Raw genomic sequence first — 20,719 nt, forward strand, 5'->3', positions numbered from 1 at the left:
TTTCTACATGTTCACCTCTATGCCCGGGATATCCAGAATTTTGCCATGATTAGTCACTATATGTCAGCTATGGTCCGCATTAACGCCAGGGACAGCCATACTTTATCAAGAATGCCCGCAATAAGTCGACGTCATGGGCACAATTATGAAGTGGATCATCACAATTATGTTGAGAAGACTTCTCCTCTATGAAAGATGAATTCCATTTTGCCAAGGATAGCCACAATTTTGTTAAGACTGCAACACATGTGTCATGTATGGACACAATTATGACAGGACCAAACGTTTATGGTATTGCCACAGTGATATCAAGAATGCTCACAATGTATCATGAATTGATCACCATTAATGCCAGGGTTAATTAGAATATTGTAAAAAGATGTCCATAGTATATCAAAGATGAGCAACATTAGCCATGGCACCCACCCTACTCACAATCTGACAAACACAGACAATAGACACATATTCATCAATAATTCTCTCAGGCCTACTTCCATACACTCATAGATGCATAAACAGCCACATTTGCACAGGCTCTTCGCCCCCTTGAAAATGTAATTTTGTTAAATAGTAGTGCTCCAGGTGTCCCTCCTATTATGATAACAGAATGTTCAAATTATTGAATAATAAGAACCATTACAAAAAATCAAATAGAGAGGAATGGCAAACCTTAAAGGGGGAAATCGAAAGAATGTTGAGACTAGCTAGAGAGGATGAAATCATATGTGAGGAAGAATTCGCGTTTATGCTGAATAAAGATCCATTAATCCCGGCTTTGTATGGCCTTCCGAAGGTTCATAAAGATATCTGTGACCCTCCTATGAGACCCATAGTATCATGCATAGGATCACTAACAGAGCCCCTGAGTAAGTACGTGGAAGTTTTTTTGCAACCTCTCGTACAGCAACAAAGATCATATGTGAAGGACACCACCGCTATGATCAAAAGGGTTGAGAACTTAAGCTTCGATCCAGAGTCACAGGTATTGGTGACTCTGGATATTGAAGCGTTATACACAAACATCCCCCAGAACAATACTATTGAAATCATGGAGGAGATCCTGAGTGATAACCAACAGGACTTAACAAACCATCAGACTTTCATAATTGACTGTATAACCCTAATCCTCAAAAATAATATTTTCCTATACAAAGACAACCTTTTTAGACAGATTAAGGGGACCAGCATGGGGGCCACATGTGCCCCCAGCCTGGCATGTCTATATGTGTCAAAATTCGAGGACAAACATGTCTACAATGTAGCCGCCCCTTTTTATGAAAACGTCTCAGAATGGGGGCGCTACATTGATGACATTTTCTTTATATGGACAGGAGGAATGGAAGACCTCAACGAGTTCTTAGCATGGTTGAACCTGGGAGATGTAAATCTGAGATTTACATCTCATATTAGCAGAAGTCAGGTAGAATTTCTGGATATAATTATTAAACACAAAGAAGGCCAGCTAGCAGTAGAATTATACACTAAACAAACTGACAGAAACAGTATGTTACACTACGAAAGTAACCACCCAGGGTCACAAAAAAATAATATCCCCTTCGGTCAGTTTCTTCGCCTTAGACGCAACTGTACCGCTATGGCAGACTATGAAATCCATGCCACAAATCTAAAAGAAAAATTCCTCGAAAGAGGATATCCTAGGCGAATGATTAGACATGCTTACAAACGAGCTAAATATTTTAACAGAGAAAACCTTTTTAGCCCCAAAATGAAGAGCCAGGATAGAGCACAGCCAATTATATTTGTCACCAACTTCTCGCAAGTTAGTTTCAAAGTTAAAAACATAATAAACAGAAACTGGCATCTCATTGCAGACAAGGCTCAGGTTCCTATTCCTAAGCCCATGTTCTCGTACCGGAGAAACAGAACAATCAGGAACTCTCTGGTACACACCTACAAGGAGAACCCTAGAATTCACCAAACCACCATTGATAATAACCCTTTACCCACGGGAACCCATCCATGCATGGGATGCGTAAACTGTACCAGTATCCTCAAAGGCAGCCAGATCACTGTAAATGGTAAAACAATACACATAAAAAACTTCATTAATTGTAGAACTAAGAACGCTGTCTATCTAATCCTATGCCCTTGTAATAAGCCATACATAGGTGAAACATCTAGAGAACTCAGATTGCGACTTAACGAGCATCGTTCAGCGCTTAGAACAAATAAAACAGGAGCGCCCCTGACTGAACATTGGAGGGAAGCTAACCACAAAATTGAAGATTTTAAATGGTGTGGCTTAGAAAAAATATCTGACAACATTAGAGGTGGAAACCAAAATAGTAAAAGGAAAAGGAGGGAGCAATTCTACATGTCAACCCTTAATAGTGTGAGGTGCGGCCTAAACTCAAGAGAAGATTGGGAGAAAATAATTCAGTAAAGACTGCCCTTTAGGAGACGATAGTCCAACTATAGAAACATTGTAAAGTAAACATACCCAAGATCTGAGCAAAACTTGGGTTTCTGGTGTTTATCATCCTTTACCAGAGAGCTAACAATAAATAAATCTGATTTCTGACATTGAAACTTTCTTAGAATTAATGTCATCTACAACGTACTTAAATTGAGGGTTACTGGTATACAATTGGAGAAGTGGTAGATTGAGATGAAATGACTAGATGTCTAGATATATACATGGCCCTGTAAGACTTAAATAAAGTCTGAGTAAACATCGTAATAAAAGTATGAACTACATTAATGCAATACTGAACATGCACAAGAGCATACAATCAGCCACTTGGGGGAAACCAAGGAGGAACATTATAGTAAACTTGGTCCATGAAAGACCAATTTGAGGCGTTATTATATTATAAACAAGCGCTTGAAATATAATAGGGAAGAAAGGAACACAGTCGTCGGATACAGGTATATGCGTTATTTATTAAGCGTCCTATACCGCAATCCGGAGTAAAATATAAGCATGAATGTGCCAGAAGCATAGTTGGTTTAGTGACGTGGGAAGAAGCTTTTCGGTTACCAAGGGAACCGCGCAATGATTGGTCCATTATAGACAAATCAGTGGGGAGAGAAATATCCCAGACGCGCTAAAAACATACACGCGTTTGCTAAAAATATATATAAACGTCCGCGGAGTGTAAAAATGCACGTTAAGTAAAGTGTACCGTTTTTTAAAAAAGATGAGGGTTTAATTGAGTAAAATGTGAGTTTGAATGTGCCAGAAGCGGAGTTGGTTCAGTGACGTGGGAAGAAGCTTTTCGGTCACCAGGGAAAACGCGCAATGATTGGTCCATTATAGACCAATCAGGTGTGAGAGAAATATCCCAGACGCGCTAAAAACATACACGCGTTGTTAAATATATATAAACATCCACGGAGTGTACAAAATGCACGTTAAGCAAGGTATACCCTATGTTGTAAAAAGATGAGGGTTTAATTGAGCCGATAACAACGCGAGTCAGAAACGAACGAAAACGCGTTCGGTTGCCATGACAACCGCACGTTGTTGGTCCCAATATAAACCAATCAAGGGACTAGAAAACAGAACACACGCGCCAATGAGACAGCGAGTGTAGCGTGAAGAAAAAAAGCGTTCGGTTCCTATGGTAACTACACTGCTATTTGCCGACAGTGAACCTATTAGGACACAGAGAATGGCAGCCAATCACGATGCTGGCACATAAAAGCGCCGGGGAATGAGTAAACCCTCAGCGTTCGTGACGGCTCGTATCAGACCTGTGGAAGGACGTGTGGACTGACTGCCAGGGAACAGGAGCAGGGAGGCCAAACTTGTTATTTAAGGTAATGGCAACTGAAAATTAGGACATAAGGAAGTACAGGGTGAGATTTAGACAGCCCTCCACTAAATTGACTGGAAATTTCCATCTAATTACCCATAATTTAAAAATTACTCACAATCTAAATATAATGTAGAGAGACTATAAAAGCACTCCTTTCCCTCGTTTAATACATGGCAACAGAGGGTATATATATATATATATATATGATCAATGTGGAATAGGATTAAAAAATTAAACTAAGAGGAGAGCACGCATGACGCTATATCTTCCATTTTTCTTATTGGTTATTAATAGAAAGAACTTCGAACCCAGAAAGGAGGAACTTGGTGGGAACTTATCCTGAATATTGCGCCAGTCACCCAATGTTGAATGGTGAGTGATCCGGTATTTTTTGAGAAACATTAGGATCTAGTTAGATCATAACATAGTAAGACTAATGTATGCTAAAAAATCCCTCAGGGTCATTGATGAAACCCATAATTAGGAAGACAGTGGCTCCTCCTGGCAGTCCAAGACCAAGCCAATTTACCTCAAAAACCAGGTACTGAATAAATACACTTTTTGCTGATCCTTAACTCAAAACAAGGTTGTAACAAAAGTGGTGTGATGTATTGAAAACATCATTATTATATATTTATCTCAACCAGTGACATCAAACACTGAGAACTAATATCCCGGAGATATAAACAATCCGAAGGCTACAAGGTGCAGAATTGAAGTAAACTGTGTCCAGTGGGCGGCTTGCCCTACCTAATTTAAAGGTATGCGTAAGAATAATAAACCTATATAAAAAATATGTTTTAAGACTGAGGTCCTAAAATTGGCCTCGTGAGCATTGGACTTTTGAGTCCAAGGGAAAGGTAAACACCATTAGTTTTGTCCAAGCATAGGTATGCATACCAATAGAGCTAGATGTGTTTCAGGATTGAGGGGAGCAATTTAAGCTAAAAAGGGAAAACGACTTTAATAAATGTAAATGCCAAGACTTGATTTAAAAATATGTATGAGAAAAGAGCATGCTACAGTGACCATGAATTGTGACCATATATAGGATAGATTGATTAGATATCCACATCAATGTAAGAAAGGTAACCCTGTTTTTTAAATTTTTTCTAAATCTGTCTAGAATCAGTCCTGAAGAAGGTACAAATACAGAATACCGAAACGCCGCGTCGACTTGTGATTCTTGTTTTAAAATTTTTTTTATGAAGTGTATAATCATGTTTTTAAAAATTTGTATACTGTATGAAGATTACTTTTGAATATGTAATAAATGCACAACAGAGGTTAACGAAATTCATGGTGTGGAAAATATCTTTTTAAATCACTCTAAATTGTTTTATTCGTGTTATTCATTCTCGTAGAAACTAATGTTTATGTTTGAATTTTAAAATGCTTTTGTTTAAAAATGTCTTTAAGAAATACACCCCTATATACGCAATTCACTGAAGACTTGGTCACTGCAGAAATATAAGATTGTTGATCTTTAGACTTTGCTTCCCCAGTTGAAGTTTGCTCTTAGAGATTATTATCCAAAATCTTATAACTTTACCTTTCCCGCCGAAATAACGGCATGCTGGTTCTTGGGTAAAATACTCAACTTGTGTGTTTTCTTTGTTGAGGGGACGCCCAAGTCTGTTTTAGATCCAGGTGTCCCTCCTCCTCTCCTGTGTTGGACCCTCCATAATGTTGCAACAGGAACAAGTGGAAGTCTGTCTTGATTGACAGATTCAACTAGTCTACCTTGATCCTCGCTTCCTCTGCTACAGAATTGCTCTGATGGCTAGTTTCACCCAATCAGAAAAGGAGGGAGGAACCATGGGAAGTCTTGTCTGGTGTAAGGTGTGCTGGTGAAGTTGCCTTTAACAAAGGTACAATTGCAGTCTTAGACACCTTCCATCTACATGAAGGATTCCTGTTAAAGGCAGACATTTGTCAGCAAAGGGCATGATGCCAGGCCTCAATTTAGCTAATTTCTGCATGTGTGGTGACTGGAAAGTGGTGGGACCCAACCAACCAAACGATGATGGGCCAGCCACCACTGTAAGAAAATCAAAGTTATGTGGGGGAAGTGAGCCTAAAAATTGGAACCAGAGAGCTTGTAGGATCTTTACTGGACATGTTAAAAAATAAAGTAAAGGGAACTTGACAACAATATATTATTTTTCTATGCATGATTTCCAAATACCATTCATGCTAATGTAAAAAATGTTTTTTAAAAATCATACATTGTTGGTATCCAGGTCCCCAGTGGGCATACAGGCTTTGATGAACCAGTTTGCGGATTTCTGTAAGGATAGAGGTTGAGTAGTTAACCAGAGCAAAACATGTATGGTTATCCATCCCCATAGATTCTCTAGAGGGCTAATTACACTAGATGGTGCTAATCTGGAAAGGTGTCCGAATTTGATTACTTGGGTATCAGGCTCTCCTCCAATATGTCTCGGATCCCTCAAGTCAGGAAGAGTGCTCTCAGCCTGACTCACTTTGCTACATGGGTACTAAGATTATCCAACTCCTCCATAATAAGGCTGGTTTCAACAGCCCTAAACATCTACCGAACAAAAGCAGCAGGGAGTACCCTGTACATGGCGGAATGATGGGGTCATGTGAGGCTTAAGCCCCTGGCAACAGGTGAAAACTGTTATTTAAAAACACTCTTAGGCCTCCCTGTAAGCACGCCCATTCTACCAATGCTTTGGGATATTGGAGTAAAGTCAATCACAAGCAAGACTCGATTTATATGGATGGCCTACTGACGTGGATTGAGGTAAACTCCAGCCCTTTAAAATCACTCTTAGGCCTCCCTGTAAGCATGCCCATTCTACCAATACTTTAGGATATTGGAGGAAAGTCAATCACAAGCAAGACTAGATTCATACGGATGGCCTACTGAAGTGAATTGAGGTCAACTCCAGCCCTGGACCATCAAGCTTTTATGGAGATAGTGGCCCTGGATAAGGGTGGGAAGATCAAGTGGCTCTGTTTCCTTAAGCTAACCCTCATTAAGCTCGGTCTCAAAGGCTCAGCTAAAAGAACAGTACTGGACATACATACGAGGCATAGAGGTGAAAAATAAAAGCATAGTTCACCTCACTGCTGACTTCATGGGCCTTAAGCTGAACTGCAGGTTTGAAGTATTTCAGGATTTTATCTCTGCACCGTTTGCTAGGAAATTGGACCTTCAATTTCGCTTTGGTACACTCCCCTTGCTGGTGTTCTGCCTAAAATGGAAGGGCGTAGTGAGCCTTGATACTGTATGCCTGGTTTGCCTAAGTGCAGATGAGGATCTTCTGTATTTTTTCTTACGTCTACCCCATGAAGTGATGGATCATACCAATTTTCAGACAACTTGTCGCCAGACAGTGCTCCACCGCTCTTAGAATGCTGCGAGCTTAAACAAAAGAGGAAATTGTGCTGCCAGTGCGCAAGTATTTACATAGCAGTTGGGTTATATGAGCAAACACCAAGCCCCCACAGCTTGGTCTCATGCCTAATGAATAAAAGCCTTTTGTAGGGATATACGCAAAAGCTGTGCGAATAGACAGTTCCCTTGCTTTAAATTGGTGCAATCATCTGGCTATACTTATACATACTAGCACGTTAAGATCATGCATGGGCAGTTGTAAATTCAAAAAATTGGAATTGTACACGATGGAACTGATGACGGATTATGCTAGGTTTTCCTAACATTTGACTAAGTTGTCTTGCACACTTTCTTTATCATAATCACATATAGATGCAGTTAAGACCAAGTTGTTGCTGGGGTGAAAAATGGTGCAGCAACTTCGAAATAGGCTTAAATGCCATGAAAATCGATCTCGCCAATTTAGTATGAGATTTTCTCAGCAGTGTGTCGTTTTTTTAACCTTTTCACTTATGTTTGTTTCTATGGTATTATGTATGCTTTTATGGTGCAATGCTGAAATAAAACACTTTAACGTAAAAATATGTTTAAAGGGTCTCATGAAATTTAAATCCAGTGATAGTTTTAAAAACAAGTCATTTATTACATGGAACCTATTTAACTCGTAAGCCCTTTTCTTGTTTGCTTTCCATAGATGTGTGGCATGGCGGTGTCAGCCCAGCAGCTGTCGGCATACCTGACACAGACGAAGAACAGCCGGGCAGAGGTTGGGCGACTGCAGCTCTACGAATTCCTGGATTTGCTAGTACTGTAAGTTCTTTTTTGAACGCTTCACCTGAGAGAGACTTTACGATTGCAAAAAATGGTAAACCTGTAAATTAAAGGTGTAAATGTTCCTCTTCCTTTTAAAACAAATGCTATTAAAAAATAAGTGCATGCTAAAGGAAGCGGAGTCCCCCGCTGAAGGGGCAACGCCACCCCACTTAAGGCTTGGCTTTTTTCCATTCATTGGGGTAATATAGAGTGAATGCCAGGGAAGGGATTTTGGAACCCAACCGGTCGGGTCCCTGGAGGTATGGAAGATTCGGCCTAACTGCACTTCTTTAGAGACCCCTTTGTTTTTCTGCAGTACTGACGCCCTCTCCTGGCTTCGTGAGAAGAAGATGCGCTAAGAGTTTATTTAAAATCTGGCGGCACACGGGTTGGATGGAGGCGCTTCCGTATTCCGTTCCTGCTGCTGGGAGAGGCCTAGGATGCCCTCACTTCGAGGGGCACGCTGTCAAAGCCCGCCGAACAGGGCTGAGCCCTAGCGCCTCGCCCCCAGCCCCCCTGCCTTTCCCTGAGCGCCTCTCGATGCCAGGACCTCGCGCGCTCCCGCTTGCACCCGCGCAGAGTGAAACGGAGGAGGTGAAGAGAACGCCAGGCAGCCACAGCACGCTAATGAACTGATTATGACTGCGTGCATCTTAATGACAAACCGAATGATTTGTGAAAAACGATGTGGTGGTATATAAAGTTTTGATTTCAGGAGGCTGACAGATCGCAGCCATGTTCTTAACAAGCAAATAAGCGACTGAGTTCTTGCCTTTGGAACGAAGCAACCTGAATTGACTGTGTGCATCTGAATTTCATGACTATATGAATGTCCGATTTAGGGCACTGGGACTAGAAGAAACCAGCAGACGAGCGAGGTTGTAGGTCGTGAACCCATAGCCTGCAACACAATGGTAGAGACTTTAACAGGAGCTCAGCAGCCTCAGTTTCATTAGGGATATTAAAATTAAAACTCCCCGATAACAAGCGGGATGGGTAAATAAACATGTTTTATTTCATAATGCATGCGTAAGTTCAATATTATGCAATTTATAATTCAAAAAGGTCTCTTCTGGCATTAGTACATCTTTGAGGTCCACCCTGTACAGATTCCAGACTTAATTCACGAACCGTATGTGAGCCAATGTAAAATACAATACGCCTGGAAGCCCAAAAGTCTAACAGGAGTTTGATGCAAAAATAGCAGCAGTGCAAATAGACACCTGGGCCCGTATTTCAAATAGGGCGCAATTTCCATGTTTGTGCCACAACGCACCTTTAAGCAGGTGCGCTTGGTGCACACATGGACATTGCGCCATTTCAGGACAATGCACTGGCTGCCTTCGGGGCAGCTGTGAACTCGCGCTGCCCCCAGGGCAGCGCATTTAAGAGAAATATGAAGCAGCTTTTTTATAGGTGCTCCGGGTTTCTCCATGCAGGCGGAAACCCGCCTGCACTTTTAAAAGGCATTAGAGAGCCCCTTGCAGGCACTTTCAATGAGTGACTGCATCCGCGTGCAAGGGCGGTGTGGGGGTCCATATGACCCACTTTCAGTACACCTTCTAAATGCAGCCCTCTAAGGGTAGAAGGCTGCATTTGTACTGGTGTACTGAAAGTGTGCCTCCTTTTTGTGGGACCCTTTCAATGCACCTTCTAAGTTTGCCTCTGTACCCATGTTAGTTGTACGGCTCGGTTGCAACAGCAAAGAGATTTCCCATTTTCATACGGCCATGCCCCCATGCAAATGAGGGAATGCCCTCTAATGACAGCGCTTGCGATATATGTGCACCAGTGCTATCCGTATAACTGAAGGGGCCACACAAGCATTTACAGCCCTTTCTGTAATACCAAAGTGCCCTGTGGGTGCGCAAAGCAGGTGCAAAAGCCCACTGAGCCCCCAGGCACCTGTGTAGTATAGTCCCATATGATTGTCATTGCGATCGATTAGAGTTACTGCGCAAAAAGGTCAGTTGGACCTCACCAAAACCTAATGAGCATACAGCAGAATGTTCTTACAAAGAAAAATGTGCGACATCCTTGAAACTAAGATATAAATGCATGAACACACCGCTGAATTGATACATTTCCTAAACTCGTATTTTGGTTGTCAACATTGAAAATTGAGCTATGCTTTACTATGAGATGCAGAAAATGTGCAAATGTACTACTTCCCGTTAACTGGCTTCTAGTTCTAGTAGAGTCATACATTGTGGCATTCATTATGGGGCTGATGAACCCTTATGGTTAATTTAAAACTAATATCCAAATTTGATTGCATAATACAACAGTACACACAGCAGTTCCCCGGCAGACCCTTTAAGACCGGCTTTGTTTAGAGACCCGTCATCTTTCGGCCTTTTGCCAGTCTGTTCTCTGATTAATATCTCGCTTGCATCAGGTTTGGTTCCCGCTAAGTGGAAGCAGGCGGTGGTTATGCCCATCTTGAAGAAGCCTTCTCTGGACTCTGGTAAACCTGAGAACTACCGTCCGATATCGCTTCTTCCGTGGCCGGCAAAAGTAGCGGAGGCCCATGTAAACATGGCTCTCTCAGACCATCTCTCGCGGGCCAACATCCTGGACGCCACGCAGAAAGGCTTCCGAGCTGGGCACAGCACGGAGACAGCCCTCCTCTTCATGGTGGAACACCTGCGCGCTGTGCTAGATTCGGGTCGAACGGCGACGCTTGTTCTATTAGATCTTAGCGCTGCCTTTGACACCGTCTCGCACAGGATTCTTCTTCAGCGCCTGGAGGAAGCTGGCGTCGTTGGTCCTCCTCTTCAGTGGTTCTGCTCTTTTCTTGCCGATCGATCTTTTTGCGTGGCCATTCCGCCCCACCAGTCAAAATCTCATTCTCTGGATCTTGGGGTCCCTCAGGGATCTTCGCTGAGCCCCACGTTGTTCAATCCCTACGTGAGGCCGCTGGCTGATGTTGTCAAGCAGTGGGGTATGACTATGGTGTCATACGCTGATGACACTCAGCTGGCGGTCACGCTCAGCGGGGACTCTCGTTCGGATGCCCCAAGATTCCAGAATGGACTGCGGGCGGTTGCCAGCTGGATGAACTCCAACTGTCTCCAGTTGAACGCAAAAAAAAATAGAGATCATGATTATCGGCAAGCAGGCGGAACTCTGCGTGGATATGTGGTGGCCTCCAGAGCTTGGTCCCACCCCGACTCCGGTTTCCGAGATAAAAAACCTTGGGGTGTGGTTAGATACTGCCCTTAGCTTTGTCTGCCACACTAAGAGAACCGCTGCATGCTGTTTCGGCATCCTGCGTGGCTTAAGACCAGTGCTGAAGTTCTTTGACGCTTCGACCAGGCAGCTCGTGGTGCAGGCAACTGTGATTTCTCGGCTTGATTATGCCAGCTCCCTCTTGGTAGGGATAAACCAGGCTGAAATTACTTGTTTACAACGTGTGCAAAACGCGGCAGCTAGAGCAGTGGTGGGTCTGCCCAGGTTCTGTTCCGCTGCCAACACTCTGCGCTCCCTACATTGGCTGCCGGTTAAGCAGAGAATTCAATTTAAAGTGCTCTGCCTTTCTCACAAGATCCTTAAGGGCTCTCCCGCTTAGATTCTTTTGAATCTCTTGTCTCCCTGTGTCCCTGCCCGCTCTTTACGTTCATTGGGCCTTGAACTTGCAGTAGTCCCCCGGTTCAAGCGTAGTCGGGCTGGTGGCCGCTCATTTCGAGTACGTGCTGCAGCCTTGTGGAACTCCCTTCCTTTGAAGATCCGTGCCCTTGATGATCTTTTCTCATTTCGGAGGGCCATTAAGACCTTTTTATTTTCTTAATTGTCTCACCTCTTAGTTTGCAGCCTCTTTTAGCTGTGTTGTTACCTTGTCATGCGCCAGGACGCTCCTTTGCTGTAGCAGCTGTGCGCGTAATAAATTTCCATAACATAACATAACACTGTGATAAGCATATATTGGGGGACATCAATGTTAAAGCACTAGGAATACTTGATTATGTTTTCACATGGGCCTCCTGCTGAATTTGGGATATAAGTGCTTAGTGTCTTGGGGTAACCATATCCTTTTTAGGTCTCAGCCTGCGCAGACTGCGCTTGCGCAGTCTTGCTTGCGAGATCTTATGTTTTAGAGTATGGGGCTTAAACCCGCCCCTCTTCTCCATTGGCTGGCTTCCTAAACAGAGGCCAGCCATTGGAGAAGAGGGGCGTCTGTCCATTTACGCCCTGTCTTTTTTGGATTCGGGGGTGTGTTTTTTAGGTTCTTTCTCTCCTCTTCCCATTGGCTGGAATTTTACATTCCAGCCAATGGGAAGAGGAGAGAAAAAAAAACACGCCCCCGAATCTGAAAATGACGGGGCGTTTCTCCGAGCCATTTCTGCTGGACCTCGGAAAAACATGATGGTGTGGAGCGCTCCTCTCTTGCCTTCCGGAGATGGCGAGCGCTTGTTCACACAAGGTAGGGACCAGGCTGGGATCGCTTCCAACTTGCCACCCCGCTCCTTTAATAATTTAATGTGCGGGGTGCCTACCCGCGACTTGTGTTTTAAATATTTAATTTGCGCAGGTGCCTACCCCGCGACTGCAGCCGTAGTTAAAGCGGGTGCCCACTCCGCTGGTTATTATCGCTCACGAGGGAGCCTACCCCTCGTTTTTGGCCCCGAAGAGATCACCGCCGGCCCGGGACATCCCCGTGATGTCATCATCAGCGCCGCACTGTGTTTGGACCCAGCGCCGCGCTGTGATTGGAGGAGCCAGGGAAAACAGGAAGCGGACGGGAGCCTACCCTGGGCTCCTGTTACTGGGAGGAGGCTTGCCCAACGAGCACAAGGGCGACGTTTGCACCCTGCGCCCCCGAGAGCAAGGGAGAGCTCCGTGGTGCCCAGTGTGAGGAGGAAGAGCGAGATAAGGAGAAACTGCGGCCCGCCTCCCTTAGGGGCTCCCATGTGAGGAAGGGGAGCCCCACCCAGGCAAGAACATCCGGAGCCTCGAGGGCTTCAGCGAGAAGTAACCCAGGGCCTGGGGTGCAGCCCAACAGCCCCCCCACCGAGAAACCTGAAGAGATCCCAGGGAAGATCTCTCCGAGGGCTGTATGCTGGTTCCGAGCGAGGCAAATAAAGGACAGCAAGCCCCCATGGCAGCTCCTGCAGAGCCAGCTCGGCAAACTACGGAGCCCTGATATTGCTGCCAATGCAAGCTCTGAGTAAGCAATAGCGAGTTGGGCCTGCAGCGGTTCAGCCTGCCCCGAGCAGCATGGCCTTGAGGTGGCCTGGGCGATGGTCCCAGAGCGGGCAGCTGATCTCTGTGATGGCAGACCCCTCCTCCGTTACAGCAGAGCTGCACCGATCGGATGCCTGGGGGCGTGCTGAAGATGTGGTGGGGTCTTGGAGTAGAGGTTAGTGCAATGGCTGGCTCTGCCACCCTATGCTGATTGGCTTGGTCCACATCAACTTGCACGGCCTGGCAATTGTGTGCTCCATACCGACCATTTGAGTGTGGCTCCCCATCTCGCTGGGATTGCCTTTCTGTGCCTCTTGCTGCTCCTGCGTGAGGCTGTGCTGCAGGATGGACCCGAAGTTGTTCAGAGTCCCACATTTGAACTGGCACTGTGTGTGTGTGTGGCTCTGTGTGTGGGTGTGGCTCCGTGTGTGTGTGTGTGGCTCTGTGTGTGTGTGTGGCTCTGTGTGTGGCTCTGTGTGTGTGGCTGTGTGTGTGTGTGTGTGTGTGGCTCTGTGTGTGTGTGTGGCTCTGTGTGTGTGTGTGGCTCTGTGTGTGTGTGGCTCTGTGTGTGTGTAGCTGTGTGTGTGTGTGGCTCTGTGTGTGTGCGTGTGTGTCTTTGTGTGTGTGTCTGTGTGTGTGTTCCTGTGTGTGTGTGTGTGTGGCTCTGTGTGTGTGTGGCTCTGTATGTGTGTGTGGCTCTGTGTGTGTGTGTGTGTGTGGCTCTGTGTGTGTGTGTGACTGTGTGTGTGTGTGTGGCTCTGTGTGTGTGTGTATGGCTCTGTGTGTGTGGCTCTGTGTGTGTGTGTGGCTGTGTGTGTGTGGCTGTGTGTGTGTGTGGCTGTGTTGGGCTCTAAGTGTGGCTGTGTTGGGCTCGGTGCATGTGTGTCGGGCTCTGTGTGTGTGTGTGTTAGTCTCTCTGTGTGTTTGTGTGGCTCTGTGTGTGTGTGTGGCTCTGTGTGTGTGGCTCTGTGTGAGGCTCTGTGTGTGTGGCTGTGTGTGTGTGAGTGTGTGGCTCTGTGTGTGTGTGTGGCTCTGTGCGTGTGTGTGTGTTGGGCTCTGTGTGTGTGTGTTAGGCTCTGTGTATGTGTGTTGGGCTCTGTGTGTGTGTGTTGGGCTCTGTGTGTGTATGGGGCTACTCACACTTTACTCAATCTCTACTACTCTCTAATACTCTCAATTCACACTCTACTACTCACACTTTAATACACCCTCTAACTACTCTCTACTACATAAAAGTCACACTCCTCACAACTAACTCAATTACACTATCCACAATTGTATACTCACTCTCTACTACTCTCTACTACACTCTAATACTCAAAAGTACTAACTAACTACTGCTCTCTAATATTTACTCTATTCTAAAAATCATTCACAACTCACTCTACTAAATAGATATACTACTCCATATACTATCTACGACTCACTACACTAAATCTATTTCTATATAATACTTTTCATTACTCACTACTACTCTGTCACTACTACTCGCTAACTCCTACACGCTCTCTACATACTATCTACTACTCACTCTATACTACTCTCTACTAATCTACACTACTCACTAACTACTATTGCCTACAACTCACTCCTACTCTACTCAATTCAAGTATACTCTATTAATAAACTAGTCACTCTCTACTAACTATTAATAACTGATAATACTCTCTACTACTCTCTAATGCTCACCTATTGCCATTGTAAATGACAATACCATGTATTTATGTTTTAAATTAAAAAATGAAAAAAATACCATTTGCAATGCCAATAGCTCTAACTTTAGCAAAGACGAGAACATTGCATTGTAAATGGTTGTTACTTTTCCAGCTGGCCCTGCACTTTGCCATCCAAAGGTTCACTCGGTTGAACAGCAGCCTTTCATCTGGGTACCTTTACCTCTGGGGTTGCTATTGTTATGAACCTCATAATCGGGTTTCTACTCATGCCAGCTGACGCCTTTATCCTTTCTGCACATACTTCACTTTGCTAGTTTCCGAGGCACGGTGTGTCCAACTTCCTAAAGCCAATGCTGTCCCTGATGGTGCTTTGCACTCAGAGGCACTCCTGCTGTATTTACTTTGATAATTGGATTGTGATGGGATGTCTTCAAATATATATTCGAGGAGTAATTTCTTTTCCTGTGGTGGGAAATATGGGAGAAGTGTGGACGTTACAGAGTAGTAAGTAGGGAGTACTGGTTGAAGTAGCATTTTGAGATGAAATGTTTTGTGTGGTCATCTGCACAATTCTCCAAGTGGGGCAGAACTCCTCTAACTCTTCGTTGATTTGGAGAACATATGGAATTCAGTAAGGCTGTGTCAGGTAAGGAGCCTCAAAAGAATTTTTAGTGTACAGTGAAGCATAGTAATGCATCACACCAGGTATATGGTAAGGCCTGTGTCCCTTTTGAAGTAATAGTAGACGATGGAGCAATCGTGATGTTTTTTAAGTATAAGATGTGTGCAGTTTGTAACTCATAGAAGAAATGTTGTAGAAGTCTATCAGTGGTTGTCATTTCTGCCATAGTTTCTGGGGAAGATATCATATCATACTACAAAGGGTTGGAGTGCATTAATGGCCGGTCATAGTGATATGCAGTTGAAATGCTCTGGTATGCTAATGGTGACTCTAATCACTATCTGGTGTGCGTAGTGTGCATATTGGCCTCCATATAGTGGACATGCCTCACTTTATAAGTAGGAAAGGGGGCATGACCACACGTATCAGATTGCTGACAATGTCTTTTTTAGGGCTATAAAAACTATTTTCTTTGCCCATAAAGTCAGCCAGGGTCCATCCATCATCCCGCACCTCAAGGCAGACCCAGGCAGCCTATGGGGTAGTGAAATAATGTGTGTGCTCACCATGGATCACTTTTAACTTGGCTAGGCATAGGAGCATGTACTGAAGTCCCTTCGCCAACAATTTTTGTTTAACACCCTCAAAAGATAACCTAAATTGTACAAGGTCGATGTAGGTCAGGAAATATCAGACAACATGGTTATCAAAGGTGGGGTCTCCATCTCCCCGGGCAGCTCTAAGGATGCAGTCTTGATCCCTATAGTTAAGGATTTTTGCTTTAAGAGTACAAGGCGGCACCCCAAATGGGGGCAGCAGGGCAAGGGCACAGTGTGCCTGCTCTACAACAAACAGGGGATGCAGGTTAGCAGTAGGGAATGTGGTCCTGATCCACTTCTCCAGAAAAAGTTCAGGCAAACCGCTCTCGACCCCCCTCAGGAAAGCCTATAAACCAGAGATTGCACCGCCTGGAGCCGTGCTCTGCAATATCTGCTCATCGCTTCAGGGCCACTGTTTTAGCTGAGAAGTCGGTCAATGCAGCTTCAGGGTAGAAACCTCTCCCAGCAGTTCAGTTACACTATGTTCCATAGTTAGGGATCTTTCTGCAATGGTGTGAAGATCAACCGGTAGGAGTATGACGTCTCGGGAGACAGTGTAAATTTTGGGCTGCACCACTGCACTGGTTGCCTCTATTGCTGCTGGGATCCGTGTTCTGGTGGGGTCTTGCAGCAATCCCCACTCCTCCAATGGAATCCCCTGGGTAGAGTCACCCCTCAGTGGTCCCCCTAGGGCTGTAACCTGATCCATTTTGGTCTGCTGTGCCCCACGTTGAGGTCAATATTTACCCATGTTAGTTTTGGGCATAAGAGGGAAAACAGACAGTGAGTGAGGATGGACACAGCACCACCACAGGCGCTGCAGAACATGACTGGATCAGCACCAGACACACCTATGAAAGTCTATCAGGGACAACCAGAGAAAACGGAGATGAGTCTCCCAACCGGGGTCTGAGCAGCATCCGGATGCAGGTATAGACGGTTGCGCAGTACTTGTTTAAAGCCTAACAACTCACACCAGTCCCAACGAGTAGTGCACCGGAAGTCAAACAGCCAGGTGACAATCCACTCTTGCCGTAGATGCAACCGCAATGCAGGCCACAAAACAACCATCCAACGAGGCAACAGTACGAGAGGGATGAACCTCATGCAGCACCACAGGGTCAGCCCGTCAATCCAAAAAAAGTATCATCTGGGTGCCACAGTGGCTACAGAATGGGGAAACGAGGCAATACTCTTGAGAAGAAGGTCACAATCTTGCTGGACCCCTAGGTAGGGTCCCTGTGTCACCGAAGCATCTGACAACGGCTTCAGCAGCACCAGCATCAGTTCTGTGGTCCACCAAAGGTTCCAGCTCACCAGCCTCACTTCACTTCCAGTACATGCTTTCCCTCCATGTGAAAGGGTGCAGCCAATAGCTGGCACGGCAAGCAAGGAGATTCTGGGCACTCCCTGAAAAGGGGTGTCCATGCACATAGCCCCAATCACTTCCAGTCCCCCCACAGCAAGTTCATCAATTCAGGTCGCACCCTTACTGACAATTCTGAGACTGTCATTCCAGAAGACCAGTCCCATGCCCGCAGCCCCTTTCCAGGCAAGCAAACAGTCTACTGGGCCATCTGGTGTCCTCCTATCAGCAAATATACCATTGCCAGGGAACCCTCCAGCTCCAGGGCACCTCCCAGAAGAAAGGCAGAGATGTCTGTTGATCCCCTCAAACAGAGCCACTGGTTCCAGGCTGGCATTTCCACTTTACCAGTCTTGAGCCCAGGTCAATAGGGGAGACATACACCCGGTCCACCCACGTAGTAGGAGTCCCTTCCAAGTCAATCATGCACCTGCCGCGAGAGGGACAAGGCCTCCGGAGATCTCCTAACCCCAGCGAGGGAACTTTGACCCTGGCTTCACAAGGCCAGTGCTGTAACCCGCCAGAGGCAGCCACAGCAGCAGCGCTCTGCAATGCAGTCGCCTGCATTCCCCGGCCCCCAGTGAGAGCCCTGTTAAGGTCTTCGATCCCAGGGGAGTTAACTCATTCCGACACACTCAACCAAATGCAGCGGATGGCCCAGCGGAGGCAGAGCTCTCTGTGCACCACCCATAGCTATCCTCAGTGCAAGATGTGTTGTATTCCGCTTTAGGTTTTCCGATACATGTCCTTATATGGGCACAATTCACATTGCCCTTATATAGGCATAAGACTCCAGTCCTTATTTAGGCATTAGCCATACTATCCAAATACAGGCATGGTCACCTACATCTGTCCACCCCAAGGTTACAATGAGTTCTTAGAAACCAGACCCTTAAGATGTTGAGATTTTCCCTAGCCCAGGATTATTGATTTCTCTAAGAATACATTTATTATGCATGAACCTCTATTTCTTAAGGGTTAATTCCTGACGTCTTCCTCTGCCCGACTTTACGTCAATGCTAACGTTCCTAGCCCATTTACCAGGTATAACTATACCTTCCCTTGCTACGGCAACTACGGCAAGTAGGGAGGAGACCTTGATTTTCGAGGAGCTCGTGTCCCGGCCTGATGCACCGACAAGACGCTGTCATCCCTGCACGCAGAGAATCCAGCTTCCAGTGTTCTGTCTCCCATTGCGGAGTGTTAGAGTTCGAGACCCTGAAAGAGATTCCAACCTCTCTCATTCTCAAGATATGGAGCTGACTAGAACCTAGAGAGACTCTTGGCATACAAACTTAGCATAACTAAACTATAGCATACGATACTATAGAATACAGCACCTACTTCTTACCTTGTCTTACACTTAGGTACACTGGGGTAGAACTAGTTAGAGAACGCATCGTATAAGCACTCGCATTTTAGCCTATGTTATTTATGTATATGATTATATGTGTCATAGCTAAAAGATAATGCTAGCGCAATATTATTTCTTTCTACTGCTTACGCTGTGCATAATATATCTCGAATACTGTCTTATGATTGTAACAGCACATATCTCTTACATGAGAAATAAACCTGTTCAATAAATCTTTTTTATTGAAACACCCGTCTATTCTTTCTGTGTAACTCTGAAGGAACTAAGCATGCACAATTAGCTGAGTGAAACTGTTATCTGTTGTTTCCACGATTCTGAGAGTGTTCAGATTCTAAAGGAAAACAAAGTTGTTATGTTTATGCGGTTGCCAGAAACTACTCTCTTCTTGTTTACAAGGAGTTACCAGTGGCCTCTGAGTTAGCTGGCACACAAAGTAATTAAGTTCAATATATTGACCTCCGTCCTATGCCAAACCTATATTGTATATTATTCCAATGCACAGAGCCTATTAGGGAAATAGGAACTACACTACAGATGGACAAGGCCTGATAAGCCTCTGGGAACATGACCCACTCAGGCAGTACTGCAGCTATAGAAACTAGGATGGGGGCACAATCTGAGCACCCTGGTGCACACTTATCATCTCCAGCTGGCTCCTGCAGGTGGTGGGGCGTCAGCTCCAGGATGTTGCAGGTCGCCGTCTGCAGAAAAAGTTCATGAAAGAGTGCGGGTTCCACCTATCCCAATACTACACATTTACATAATCCCCGAGAGTGCCAGCAGAGGGGGGGAATCTTGGTGTATATGGGAAAATGCAGGGTAGGTAGAATAGTAGATGATTTTGATCGGGATGGCCGAGGAGGTCCTCAAAGCAAATCCGGTGCATCCGCCTTCTTGGCCACACCCACCCCCCATGGTCGCACTTGACTTTGGATGCATAGGAAATCTAAGACGATGTGTCACACAGAGAGGGTGAGGTGCTGCAGATGCAGGTGACACATTGGTTTCTTTAAAGTGGTGCAGAGTCGTTGAAGCTTTGCCACTCTGGGACGTTGTGTTGCTCAGAGAAGGTGATGCCTATCCAGTTACAAGTGTCAACTCCTCCCACCGCTCTAGCTCAAGAAAAACCAATAAGCCTGGTGATGGGGCATCAGGATATAATGGGCACACCTCAATCCATTTGTGTCTAACTTCCTGGAGTGAATTCACAAAGCCTAATTGTCATCCAACCCAGATGTGTATTCGAGGGACAGGCACAGAATAGTTAAAGTAAGAAAATTACAACTTTCTAATAGTCATTGCAAAAAGTCTGCAGAACACCCTGTGTTTTCTCCTTGATGTTAACCTCATAGTTTTACTTAATTTCGGCGTGCATACACTCCATGTGCCCTTTGTTCCTTTTAGTGCACGACTCTGACAATTCCATTTGCGTAGTTGTGACAAGAAACTTGCGTTTCACAAAGGAGTTTCACAGCTCTATGCACATTTTTATCCAATTTAAACACATACTCAGTAGTAAACTCTGGTTCATCCAATTTTTATTTAATGTTCTATTCATTTTAATCTGTCACGTCACAGAAATAAAGTTCAAAATTTTCACGCATACTAATTGCTCTCGAATTGCCCATCCGAGCCTATTCTCAGGCATGTGTAGAAACTTAATTATTCCATTACTTTACATCACCCAATGCATTTCGGTCTTGTTGACCTTCCTCAGGGGTATCTATTCAACACTAACATATATTGTGCCTAAACCCCAAACTTTTATTTCATCCTTACTACATAAATGACTACTCCTGCTTCCCCATTCATCTTTCCCCACACAAATCCTGTACCTTCAACTTCTGTGCCCTCCTCATCCTTCACTGAAATGCATTGGGTGATGTAAAATAATGGATTAATGAAGTTTCTACATGTGCCTGAGAATAGGATCGG

General features: G+C 45.0%; 1 protein-coding gene across 2 annotated transcripts in view; it reads left to right on the top strand.

Moving 5' to 3' along the window:
* Positions 1 to 20,719, top strand: part of LOC147730750 (uncharacterized) — a 1,432,305-nt gene that overhangs the window by 773,522 nt on the left and 638,064 nt on the right. For both annotated transcript variants that reach the window (XM_086955559.1, XM_086955560.1), the window contains one exon: positions 7,844 to 7,959. In XM_086955559.1, coding sequence (XP_086811685.1) covers positions 7,844 to 7,959 — 116 coding nt within the window. The remainder of the gene's footprint in view (positions 1 to 7,843; positions 7,960 to 20,719) is intronic.

This window comes from Lissotriton vulgaris, chromosome 2_1 (genome assembly GCF_964263255.1).
Source record: "Lissotriton vulgaris chromosome 2_1, aLisVul1.2, whole genome shotgun sequence".
Classification (NCBI taxonomy): Eukaryota; Metazoa; Chordata; class Amphibia; order Caudata; family Salamandridae; genus Lissotriton; species Lissotriton vulgaris.